The 12,134-nt window shown below is 66.1% G+C and overlaps 1 protein-coding gene across 1 annotated transcript in view; it reads left to right on the forward strand.

Moving 5' to 3' along the window:
- The first annotated feature begins 242 nt into the window (after nt 1–242).
- Nucleotides 243–12,134, forward strand: part of LOC105997768 (selenocysteine-specific elongation factor-like) — a 39,987-nt gene continuing 28,095 nt past the window's right edge. The window contains exons 1-2 of the mRNA XM_013032292.1: nt 243–889; nt 9,729–9,885. Coding sequence (XP_012887746.1) covers nt 260–889; nt 9,729–9,885 — 787 coding nt within the window. The 5' untranslated portion in view covers nt 243–259. The remainder of the gene's footprint in view (nt 890–9,728; nt 9,886–12,134) is intronic.

Here is a 12,134-nt window from a genome sequence, read left to right on the forward strand (position 1 = left end):
TCCGGGGTCCTGGGCGTGGGGAGGGCGGGGAGGGCGGTGTCCGGCCGGGCTCCTTCTGGGGTCCTGGGCGTGGGGAGGGTGGGGAGGGCGGTGTCCGGCCGGGCTCCATCCGGGGTCCTGGGCGTGGGGAGGGCGGTGTCTGGCTGGGCTCCTTCTGGGGTCCTGGGCGTGGGGAGGGCGGTGTCCGGCCGGACTCGGGCCGGTCCAGCTCAAGCGCTGTTCCTCTTCTCCCGAGCAGGTGGTGAGGAAGGTGAAGTCCATGCAGATGTTCCACACGCCGGTCACCTCGGCCATGCAGGGGGACCGTCTGGGCCTCTGTGTGACTCAGTTTGACCCCAAGCTGCTGGAGCGCGGGCTGGTGTGTGCGCCCGACACGCTGCGCACCCTGCACGCCGCCATCATCTCTGTGGAGAAGATCCCCTACTTCCGGGGGCCCCTGCAAACCAAGGCCAAGTTCCACATCACCGTGGGCCACGAGACAGTCATGGGCCGCCTGCTGTTCTTCAGCCTGGCCCCAGACGGCCTCGACCGGGAGCCTGCGCCGGACTCCTTCGACTTCTCCCGGGAGTACCTCTTCCAGGAGCAGTACTTGAGCAAGGACGCGGCGCCCGCGGCGCCCGACAGCCAGGCCGACCGCGCCGGCCGGGCGCCCGAGGGTGGCTGCCCACGGCAGCAGTGGGCGTTGGTGGAGTTCGAGAAGCCCATCACCTGTCCACGGCTGTGCCTGGTGATCGGCTCCCGGCTGGACGCGGACATCCACTCCAACTCCTGCCGGCTGGCCTTCCACGGCACCCTGCTCCACGGGCTGGAGGACAGGAACTACACGGAGAGCTTCCTCCCTACACTGAGGGTGTACAAGCTGAAGCACAAGCACGGCGTGGTGGACCGGGTGAGCGCGGCCATGCTGGCCTCCCCAGCCCGCAGCGGAGGGTGGGACCCGCGGCCCGGCCCGGCCCAGCCGGGAGGCCCTCAGGCCGCTGGGCCTCTGCAGGTCTCAGAGGCCCATGAGCTCTCTCCTCCGGGCCACGCAGAGCTAGGCCTGCCCCAGGCAGGCCCCTGCTGTCCTGGCTCTCCTCCCGCTCTCCCTTCCGTGGTGGAAACAGCCCTTCTGGTGCCTGCAGCCCAGCCCCTGCCCCGCCGGCTCCCGTGCGCCAGCCTCTGGGACACTTCCTGCCCGCCCCAGCCACTGTGTCTAGGCTGTGGGCCCGGCCAGGCCACACCTACAGGGTGGCCCAGAGGAGGGAAGGAGACGGAAGGCCACGCGGCCAGGTGCATCGCTGTCACAGGACGCAGGCCTAGCGTCCAGCCTGTCCCCGGCTGGACGGAGCTGGAGCAGCCCTCTGGAAGTGCTGGCCGTCGGGCCTGCCCCGCCTCCCGTGAGCAGCGCTGTCCCCGGTGGCTGGTCCCGTTGTGTCCCTAGGGGTCCAGATGACCTCGTGGTCCCGGGCCGAGCGGGCGTGGCCTGGGCAGCCTCCGCGGGGCCTTCGGGGCCTCAGCCAGGCCCCGCCCCACACAGCACCAGCACCAGCCCACCCGGGGCAGGCTCCGTCTGTTCCCACCGTCCGTTCCAGCCCTCCCTGACCCTTCCCCTCCTGTGGCCCAGGAAGCTTCCTGTGCCCAGGGCCCGACTCCTTCCCCCTGACGGGGGCCCGGGCCAGCTGTGCGGCGGTTGCAGCACTATCCCCCTCCGTCCGACCCATGGTTTGCCAGCTTTTCGGGTGCAATGCCGTGTAGTGCTCCACTGTCCCTGAGCGTGCCCCTCCTGTCAGGCCCGTGCTGGCCGGGCAGGGCCGCCTCCCGCCGGAGCAGGCAGACGCTCAAGGGCCGGGGAGAGCCGGGGCGGCCCTGGCCTGGCTCCTGCCTCCGCGCTGGAAGGACCGGAGCAGCCGCCTCCAGAGCCAGAGGCTGAGGCCTCTTCCCCTGAGGGAGGCTGGCCGCCCCAGGGGTCGGCGTCCAGACCCACCAGCGGCTGCCCCTGAGCAGCCCCGGAGGGGGCCCAACGGGGGCCTGTGGAGAGGGTGGGAGGGGGGCTGGCCTTGGGGCCGCTGCACCCCACCTCCGAGGCCAGCCGCAGGAGTGAGGGAGCAGCCCACTCGCCGCTGGCTGAGCACTTACGGCGTGCCTTTAGGCTACGGATATTATGTGTCTTTGTGTTGTTGTGGTTCATTTTTGCTCTGGTCCTGGGCTTGAACTCGGGGCCTGGTCGCTGTCCCTGAGCTTTGGATGCGCAACGCCAGTAGGCGACCACGCAACCCCCAGTCAGCGGCCGCCTCCCCAGGCCAGCCCTGCGCTCTGGTGTCCTGGTGGACGCGGCGGCTCGCGTGGGACCCGCGCCGGCACAGCGGCACGGACGGGCAGTGTGCTCTCCCGACCCGGACCTCCTCCGGGTGCCGTGGAGTGTGACCACACGTGGCCAGGCCGGGGCCCCACTCTGCCTCTCCTCCCGCGAGCAGGCCGCTGTGGGACCGCCGGTGTGACCGGCTGCTTCACCCGAGCGCTTCTGGCGGAGGGCTGCGGAGAAAGGGCTGAGGTGAAGGAGACGTTGGGGGAGTCCGGAGGCCTGGCCCGTGTAGCCCTGCGCACCCGTGGAGGGCAGAGACGCCGCAGGGTGACGTGGCCAGCCCTGGCCTCTGGAGCTGGTCTGATGGAGCGGGCAGGGCAGAGGCCGCTTCCCTCCCGCTGCCCCACGGCAGCCTTGCGGCCCAGGCTCGTCGGCCCGGTCTCGGCCTGGGCCCCGTCCCTGAGCATCTGTGCTCCGAGTTAGCACTCCAGCACTGGGCGTCTCTGCTGCATTCCCAGTTGTCCAGTGATGGCTTGGAGCCTTCTGAGGAGCCAGCCTGACAGGCGGGAGCCACGGCGCCCAGCCCTCTCCTTCTTCTTACAGAAGAGGGAAGGTGGCTCGCCTCGCCCAGGTTCCAGCGGGCGGGCCCAAAAGCGGCCCCTTGAGCCTCCCAGGGCTCAGCCGCGCCTCTGTCCAGGTGTGCCCGTGTCCTTCTGTCATTCCTGGTAGCCTTAGGGTGACCAGAGAAGCGAAGAGCCGCTAGCACGGCTTGCCCGTCCCAGGCAGCCTCGGGCTCTCCCGTGTGTGTGTGTGTGTGTGCGCGCGTGTGCGTGCACGGGCATGTGCGTGTGCACACGTGTCTTCCTGGGTCTCTGGGCCGCAGCTCTAAGAGGAATAATTCTGCTCACGGCATGAGAGGGAGTGAGGAGGAACCCATGGACGCTCCGGCTTGTGGCCGCTGCTGGGTGAATGCTTGTCCTGGCTCTGGCTGTTGGCCGTGCTGGCGTGGCTGGTCTCCACAGCGGCGTAGTGTCTCTCTCAGTCTGATAACCACAGAGGAGTCCTTCCGGGAGGTGGGTGCTCTACGTCAGGTTTTGGTGTTCTGACTAACATCGAAGTCCTAATCCTAACAGCCACTTTTTTCGGAGGCTGCAGAGGCTTGCCCCGGCTGTGCCCGTGCGGTGGGTGGCAGAACTCCAGCCCTGCCAACCCTTCCTCCTCAGGGCCAGCCCTCGGGAGCCCCGGCTCTGTCTCGCCGTCGGCCTGCCCGCCTGCCCGCCTTGGAATTAGAATCCCTACGTTAGCACTTGGGCAGTTCCCCAGCCCTCACAGAGAGATGCGTGTGAGGACACAATCACCGGCCGCCAAGTCCCTGCGCTGAGGCTGGGATAGTGGCTGGCTGGGCCGGCCCTGCACGACGTGCCTGCACGACGTGTGCGCGTCCCCGGAAGCCGCTGGGTGACCCACCGGCCCGGCCGGCATTGTCCCCAGGAGAGCCGCCAGCACGCCACACGCACACACCAAGAAGCCCCCAGCTGTTCCAGAGGCTCCCTCCTTGTGGCTAGGCTAGTGTCTGATCCTTTAGCCAGAAGAGGCTGTAGTTTGGAAAACAGCACACTTGTGTCTCTTTCTCTTACACACACACAGAGGCAGCCACGCTCACACGCAGTCACACACACACAGGCAGCCACGCTCACACAGTCACACACACGGTCACACTGACAGACACACACAGTCACACTCACAGTCATGCTCACACACACAGAGGCAGCCACTCTCACACGCAGTCACACACACACACACAGGCAGCCACGCTCACACAGTCACACACAGTCACACACAGTCACACTCACACACACTCACACAGTCACACACACAGTCACACTCACAGACACAGTCACAGACACACAGTCACACTCACACACGCTCACACAGTCACACAGTCACACTCACAGACACACACAGTCACACTCACAGTCACACTCACGCTCCCAGAGGCAGCCACACTCACAGTCACACTCACACACACAGTCACACTCACACACACAGAGGCAGCCACGCTCACACAGTCACGCGCACACACACACAGTCACATAGTCACACGCACACACACATGTAGTCACACAGTCACACTCACACATGCAGTCAGTCACGCGCACACACAGTCACACTCACATGCAGTCACACAGTCATGTGCACACACAGTCACACATGCAGTCACACAGTCACACACACACATGCAGTCACAGTCACGCGCACACACACACAGTCACACTCACACAGTCACACACACATATGCAGTCACACACACATGCAGTCACACAGTCATGCGCGCACACACACACATGCAGTCACAGTCACACACACACATGTAGTCACACAGTCACTCGCACACATGCAGTCACAGTCACACTCACACAGTCACACTCACACATGTAGTCACACAGTCACGCGCACACACATACACACATGCAGTCAGTCACACTCACAGTCACACACATGCAGTCACACACACAGTCACACACACACATGCAGTCACACAGTCATGCGCGCACACACATGCAGTCACAGTCACACACAGACACACACACATGCAGTCACACAGTCATGTGCACACAGTCACACTCACACATGTAGTCACACAGTCACGCGCACACACATACACACATGCAGTCACAGTCACACTCACACAGACACACACATGCAGTCACACAGTCACTCACAGTCACACACACACATGCAGTCACACTCACACAGTCACACACACACATGCAGTCAGTCACACTCACACAGTCACGTGCACACACATACACACATGCAGTCACACTCACACAGTCACACACACACATGCAGTCAGTCACACTCACAGTCACGTGCACACACATACACACATGCAGTCACACTCACACAGTCACACACATGCAGTCACACAGTCACACTCACACAGTCACACTCACACATGTAGTCACACAGTCACGCGCGCACACATACACACATGCAGTCACAGTCACACACACACAGTACACACACACATGCAGTCACACAGTCACGCGCACACACACCGTCTCTCACCCCCAGTCCCCCACTCTGGCTTGGTGGAGGGAGTGACCTGGGCCGGGTGGTGTATTGTGGGGGGCGTGGAGAGACCTGTCCGTGTGCTGAGGCCAGCCCCATCTCTGGCACGCTTGGCCGTCCCACCGCAGGGCTGGGCCCCGGGAGTGTCGCAGACGCCCGCCGGGAGCCGTGTGCGGCAGCAGACGGGGGGGGGGGGAGAGCCCAGAGCCACAGACCCGGCCTTGGGGTCCACCTGGGGCCTGGCCCAGCCTCCCGACCTCAGCCCAGCTCCCGTCCACCCCCTCTGCCCTCCCTATCTTTGGGTACCCATTTTTCCTGGACGTGGGGGTTCGCCAGACCCTCCTGGAGACCCGATGAGCGGGTGGTGCCGGCCGCACCGGCGCACGGGGTGTCTGCCGGGCTGCGGCAGCTGCGCGGTGCGGTCTTCCTCTCGCTGCCACAGGCCGGCCCCGGGCCTGGCCCCGCTGGGATTCTGGCTTCCCGTAAGTGCCCTGCTCCCTGTCCCACAGCCCGGTTCTCAAGCTGGGCGGCTCCATGCCCCTGCGCCCACAGGGTGCGGCCGGTCGCTGCCCGGCCGAGGAGCAGCCGAGGGCCCAGCACTGACTGCTGGGGGCAGGGCAGGGCTGTGTGCTGGCCTTGAGCCATCGCCACCGAGTCTCCACGCCCCGACAGGCCCGGGCCCGAGGGTGCGTGCTTGTGCAGGTCCGGGGAGGGGCCTGCCGGCCGGCCGCTACCCCACAGAGCCTCCCGGTCACCCTGCCCCTCCACAGGGCGGCAGCATACGTGGCGTGCACTTGACAGTGGGCCTTGAAGCAGGCAGAGCCGCTGCCGGGGGAGCAGCCGGCCGCTGCTGTCTCCCCGCTCCTCCCTAGGGCGGGGTCCAGGGGCGCTGGCCCCGGGCCTCTCATCCGCCTGCTCCTATCATACCCGAGAAGCCCTGACACGCAAGGACTGGCTGACCAGACTTGACCTCCCTCCTGACCAGCCGGCCCGAGCCCCCAGCCGCCCGGGAGGCCCCAGAACACCCCGCTCCTCCCCTCATCCCACGTGCTTAAACAGTGAACGGGGCCGCGCCCCACACAGCCAGACCTCGGGGCACACGGGGCCTCGTCTCCCTGTACGCAGCGCTGACACTAACTCCAGGCCGTCTGTCTGTCTGTCGTGAAAGCCCCCGAGCCTTTTGACGCTCCCCCTGAAGTTAATAGAGTCAGCCTTGGCCTAAGATGCGGCTTGGGGAAGAACGGCCCTCCGTGCCTTGTGGGAGTTGGCTTAAGATAATACTTTAAATCAGTGCCCACCACCGGGGCCGCGTCACGGACCCCTTCATTGCCTGCGTGTTCCAAGTGCCAGGTGGTGTGGCTGGGCCCCGGGGCTCCCCTCAGCCGGGGTCCGCGGGCCGGTCAGCCCGGCGGATGCACAGCAGATGTGGGGCTCTGCCCACGGGCCCAGAGGCTGGCCGCGCATGTCCACCGACCAGTGTGAGCAGAGCCTGCTGAGCAGCCCTGCTCTGGGCCTGTCCAGTCCTGGGGTGCTCCTTGTTTTGTGGTGGTTTTTGTTTTCTTGAGAGTTCTTGCATGCAACCTGGGCTGGCTTCAAATGTCGCGTCTTCCTGTTTGGGCCTCCGGAGTACTGGGTTATGGACGGGCAGCACCATGCCTTCGTGGTCCTGACCCAAGCCATCTTCACTACTCAGCCACTGTGGTACTCGGTCAGATCTGCCCCCAAGGGCCAGGCGTCTTGGGCAACATGGGGCTGGCAGACTTGACTGGCGTTTCCTGGCCACTAACCCTTAGATCTGGCCGTGAGCGCAGCTGCAGCCTTTTGGGGTCCGGGCTATGGTGCGGGGCAGCGGGGCCCCTGCCTCCGCGCTCCAGCTCCCCTCGTGGGGTGGTGTCTCCGCCAGGCCAGAGCCGGGGGTGTGGCTGAGCGTGCAGCCGGGCCAGGCCGGGCTCCTCTGGGGGACACGGCTAGAGCTGCCCCGCGTGGCGGGGTCCCCTCAGTGCCCCCGGGGGCAATGTGGGTCTGGGCGCTCTGCCCTGGAGCTGGGCTCTGGAGGACAAGGAGGTTGCCTGTGGGAGATTCTGAGCTGCGGCAGCTGAGCAAGTAGAAATGACTGTTCTTATCCATGTTTGTATCCAGTTCATCCATCACCTTTTATCTGGTGCTGTGAATCACAGCGGATGGAAGATGTTTTTCCAAAAGGATTTTAGGGTAAATGAGACCATTTCTACTACACAAAGCAATCCGTTTACAGCCTCTGACAGCTTGAGGAGCAGGCAGAGGTTTCCAAGGCTCCGGAGAGCCTGGGGCGGCGTGGGGAAGGCCTGCCGCTGCTGCCCTGCTCCGCGCGCCGGATCTGCGTGCTGTGGGGAGGAGAGCCACAGCACCCCGGCCCGAGACGCCAAAACAGGCCTCCGCTTGAGGAGTGCCCCCCGTCTCCCGTGCCCCCGTCTCCCGTGCCCCAACGCACCCTGTCCCGTCTCCGCCCCCCGCGCTCTGTCTGACGGTGCGCCCGCTCCGTCTCCACACCCCGCGTCCCCCGTGCTCTGTCTGACGGTGCGCCCGCTCCGTCTCCACATCCCGCGTCCCCCGTGCTCTGACGGTGCGCCCGCCCCATCGCCACACCCCGCGTCCCCCGTGCTCTGACGGTGCGCCCGCCCCGTCTCCACACCCCGCGTCCCCCGCGCTCTGTCTGATGGTGCGCCCGCTTTGTCTCCACACCCCGCGTCCCCCGTGCTCTGACGGTGCGCCCGCCCCGTCTCCACACCCCGCGTCCCCCGCGCTCTGTCTGACGGTGCGCCCGCCCCGTCTCCACACCCTGCGTCCCCCGTGCTCTGTCTGACGGTGCACCCGCCCCGTCTCCACACCCCGTGTCCTCCGCGCTCTGTCTGACGGTGCACTCGCCCCGTCTCCGTCCCCCGCGCCCCCCGTGCTCTGTCTGACGGTGCGCCCGCTTCGTCTCCACACCCCGCGTCCCCCGTGCTCTGACGGTGCACCCGCTCTGTCTCCACACCCCACGTCCCCCATGCTCTGTCTGACGGTGCGCCCGCTCCGTCTCCGCACCCTGCGTCCCCCGCACTCTGTCTGACGGTGCGCCTGCTCTGTCTCCACACCCCGCGTCCCCTGCGCTCTGACGGTGCGCCCGCTCCATCTCCACACCCCGCGTCCCCCGTGCTCTGTCTGACGGTGCGCCCGCTCCGTCTCCGCACCCTGTGTCCCCCGCGCTCTGACAGTGCGCCCGCTCCGTCTCCACACCCCGCGTCCCCTGCGCTCTGACGGTGCGCCCGCTCCATCTCCACACTGCTGGCTTCCTGCTGGTGCCCAGGCAAAGCTGCCACACCCCTCTCCGGTGCTCAGCTGTCACCAGCCAAGCTGACTAGCCCAGGGCTGCAAGACTGGCTGCACCGGTCTGTTCTGGCGGGTTCTGCTGGTCCTTCCCCTGGAGGAAGGTGGCTCAGGGTTTCCTGTGAGAGGCCCGGTCACGTGTGCTTGTTTCTGGTCAGCTCGCACGGGCTTGCTCCACGTTGGCTCCCTGGAGTGCAGTAGGGCAGTGTGGGCCTGGGTCTCTGGGACTCCCTCTGGGACTGTCACCAGCCACCCGGGCCTGGCTCCTACCCTTTGGGAAATCTGACTGGTGGGGGCGGCTTCACAGGCGAAGCTGTGAAGGGTCCGGAGGGTCCGCCCACTCCCTTGGGACCCTCTGGGCGGCCGGCTGGACACTCACCTGGGGCCTGAGCCGGGGCCGCAGGGCGTGGGGCTGCCAGGGGCTCGGAGGGCCGGCCAGGGGTGCCGGGGCCACCAGCCGGCTGGACACTCACCTGGGGCCTGAGCCGGGGCCGCAGGGCGTGGGGCTGCCAGGGGCTCGGAGGGCCGGCCAGGGGTGCCGCGGACACACCAGGTGGAACTGGCTGTGGCTGGTGGCGCGTTCTCAGACACGTGGCTCACGGCCCGGGTCAAGGAGCCACCAAGGGTGGGGCTGGTCGGAGAGGCACTGCGGAAGCGTCTGGCTGCAGAGGATGGCATCTGGCTCACCCGGGGTTCCCGGCAGAGCTCCGGGCCACACTGCACACAGGTGCGTGTGGCCGAGTGGAGGCACAGCTAATCCAGGAAGGAGTCCAGAGGCAGGGCCCCGCCAGCCCTGGAGGGCCCCGCCAGCCCTGGAGGGCCCTGGGCCTTCGACAGGCATCAAGGCCGGCCCACAGCGAGCGAGGTGGCCGTGACTGCACCGGTGTGCCCGCTCCCAGCCCGAAGCCAGCTCGCGGGCCGCTGTGTCGGGGCGGCCCGCTCCCCGGCCCGCCGCCGCCCCGCTCCGCGCAGCATTGCGTCTGGCACAGTGCTTCCTGCGTGCGCTAACACCTTCTCTTTGTGGCAGGTAATGGATGACTACAACGTGATCGGCCGCTCCCTTTTCAAGAAGGAGACCAACATCCAGCTGTTCGTGGGGCTCGAGGTGACCCTGTCCACCGGCGAGCGAGGCCTCATCCACAGCGCCTTTGGCCAGAGTGGCAAGTTCAAGATCCACATCCCTGGTGAGTGCCGGCCCCGATCCTGCCCATGCTGCGGGCCCGCGGCTGAGAGGCTGGTGTAGGTAAGCTAGGCGGAGCCTGGGCATAAAGCTGGCGTTAGTCGGCACTCCCGTTCCCCCATCACCTCCTCGGCTTCCTGGGGAGCGGCGGTGGATCTGATCATTGAGGACGGGAGGGTGGGGTGGGGGGCAGCGCCAGGCGGGCACCCCACTGGTCGCCGGGAGCTGCCACCTCCCCTGCCCGGCAGAGGTGGAGGAATCAGGCTCCCGCCAGCCTGCCGGATGCTGAAGTGCGTATGCCTCCAGAAATGGGCGCTCCTGGGTTTCCAGGCTCGTGGCCGCTCCTGAGGCTACGTGTCCATTTATTTGCTCAGCCTGCGTTTCACTGAGGACAATGCGTACCAGGCTCCTGCTGGGTGCCGGGTCACGGGAGGGACACGCTCACAGCTGAAGGTCCCGCGTGGGCTGGCAGGGGGGTGGGCTTGCGGGTGTGCTGGCGCAGAAAGGCTGGCGCACGGCAGGGCAGGGCGCAGGGCCTCTGTCCAGGGGCCGGTGCGCGCTGGGGAGGGGCAGGCGGGGGGCCACCATGGCTCCGCTGGTGTGGAAGGGGGGCGTTCAGAGCACTCCACCCCACCTCCAACCTTGGTTTTCTCAGTGTCGTGTTGGACAACTTTTTAAACATACTGCAGTGTTGCAGAATCCCACAAGGAATCCATCACCCACCCCGGCTCTGCAGATTCCTTGTCTTTTCCGTGGCTTAGACTGGGCTGGAATGGCAAAGCCAGACACAAAGGGATGTGTGGCGTATGTGAGAAAGATGGTGCTGGTCTGGGGCTCCTGGCAAAGCCTTCTGTGGGGGGGGGGCCTGGCACCCGCCCGGCACCTTCCAGACCCCGCACTCCCCAAGCCCTTACTCCTCCCCGCCCGCCCCCGTCCCACGCCCCGCCCCCGCCCCGCCCAGCAGCACCACTGCTCCTGGCTGGGTGTCCCACTAAACCCCTGGCGGACCTGTGTGCAGCTCGGGGGCCCTGGGGTTTCATGGGGCCCAGCACAGGGGGGGAGAGGGGGCAGCCGGCAGTGGCGGCAGCCTTCGTCATTACGCCCTCCTCCCTGGCAGGTGCAGTGGCATTTCCAGCATCTCAGTGGCAGGCAGTGTGGCTGGAGCGTCCGCCATGACTGCGTGAACCTGTAGGGTGTTTCTTAAGAAGGGTTCTCAAGTTGGATTGCCGGAACTTTCACGCTTACAACTTAAGCGTTTCTGGCAGTGATCCTACACGCCCTTCAGCATGTATCCTCAGCCCTGCTGGGCCGTTTTCCTACCGCCCAGCGTAGCCTGGCCCGGGGCCGTTGTGTCTCCTAATTGGATATCTGGCAAATGGTGGCTCAGGGATTTTACTCTCATCTCTTAGGTAGCTAGTAAGGTCAGCCATTAGGCCACATCCACATTTCTTAAGAGACTCAGAAGTGAGTCCTGATACCCGGAGCCTCCTGCCTGGGCTCCTGTCTGGGCTGGGCGCCTTCTGTGGGCTGGCTGGTAGAACGCGGTCGTGTAAGCGTGGCACACGAGCCCGCACGGGCACCGGGCACGGCCACCCTGTGGCTCTCGGCTGCCCTCGATACTCGCGTCTCTGCTCGCAAGTCTCACGTCACCACCTGAGGCCCTGAGGGGAGGCTGGGCCTGGGGGACAGCCAGGGCGCCTGGTGCACATGACACCCCGGGCCTGCCGCCGCCCTCAGCCTCCTCCCTACGAGCCGCAGAGAAGGCCGGGCAGTGGCGTGGTGGTGGACGGTGGTGGTGTTGGTGGTCAGGGGCCTGGCAGCTGCATGCTGGAGCTCCATGGCCGCACCGTGTGGAGGAGACGCATTTGAGTGCCGGCCTTTCCAAAGTCCTGGCTTCCTGGCATGGCCTCCCGCCAGCCTCCGCGGAGGCCCCGAGCCAAGAGCAGGAGGGCCATGGGTCCTCGGCCCCTGCACCAGGCCCACCCTGGCCCGGCCTGTGCCTGCAGCTGGCGGCTCCCACGGAAGGGCTGGCCGACGGCGGGCTGGGAGTTGAGTAGGGATGAGGGGTGAGAGTTGAGGTTGCAGAAAACCCCTATAAAAATGGAAACAAGCCATCCGTCTTTCTCCCGGCATCTTACCCCAACATTGCCCTTTGTGGGCCTCGCCTGACGTCTGTGGATGACTGCTCTGAAACCTGAGCCCAGCCTCAGCCGCTCCCCCCCACCCCTGCCCCGGGGAGGGATTCTGGGAGTC

This window comes from Dipodomys ordii, unplaced genomic scaffold (genome assembly GCF_000151885.1).
Source record: "Dipodomys ordii isolate 6190 unplaced genomic scaffold, Dord_2.0 Scaffold153, whole genome shotgun sequence".
Taxonomy (NCBI): domain Eukaryota; kingdom Metazoa; phylum Chordata; class Mammalia; order Rodentia; family Heteromyidae; genus Dipodomys; species Dipodomys ordii.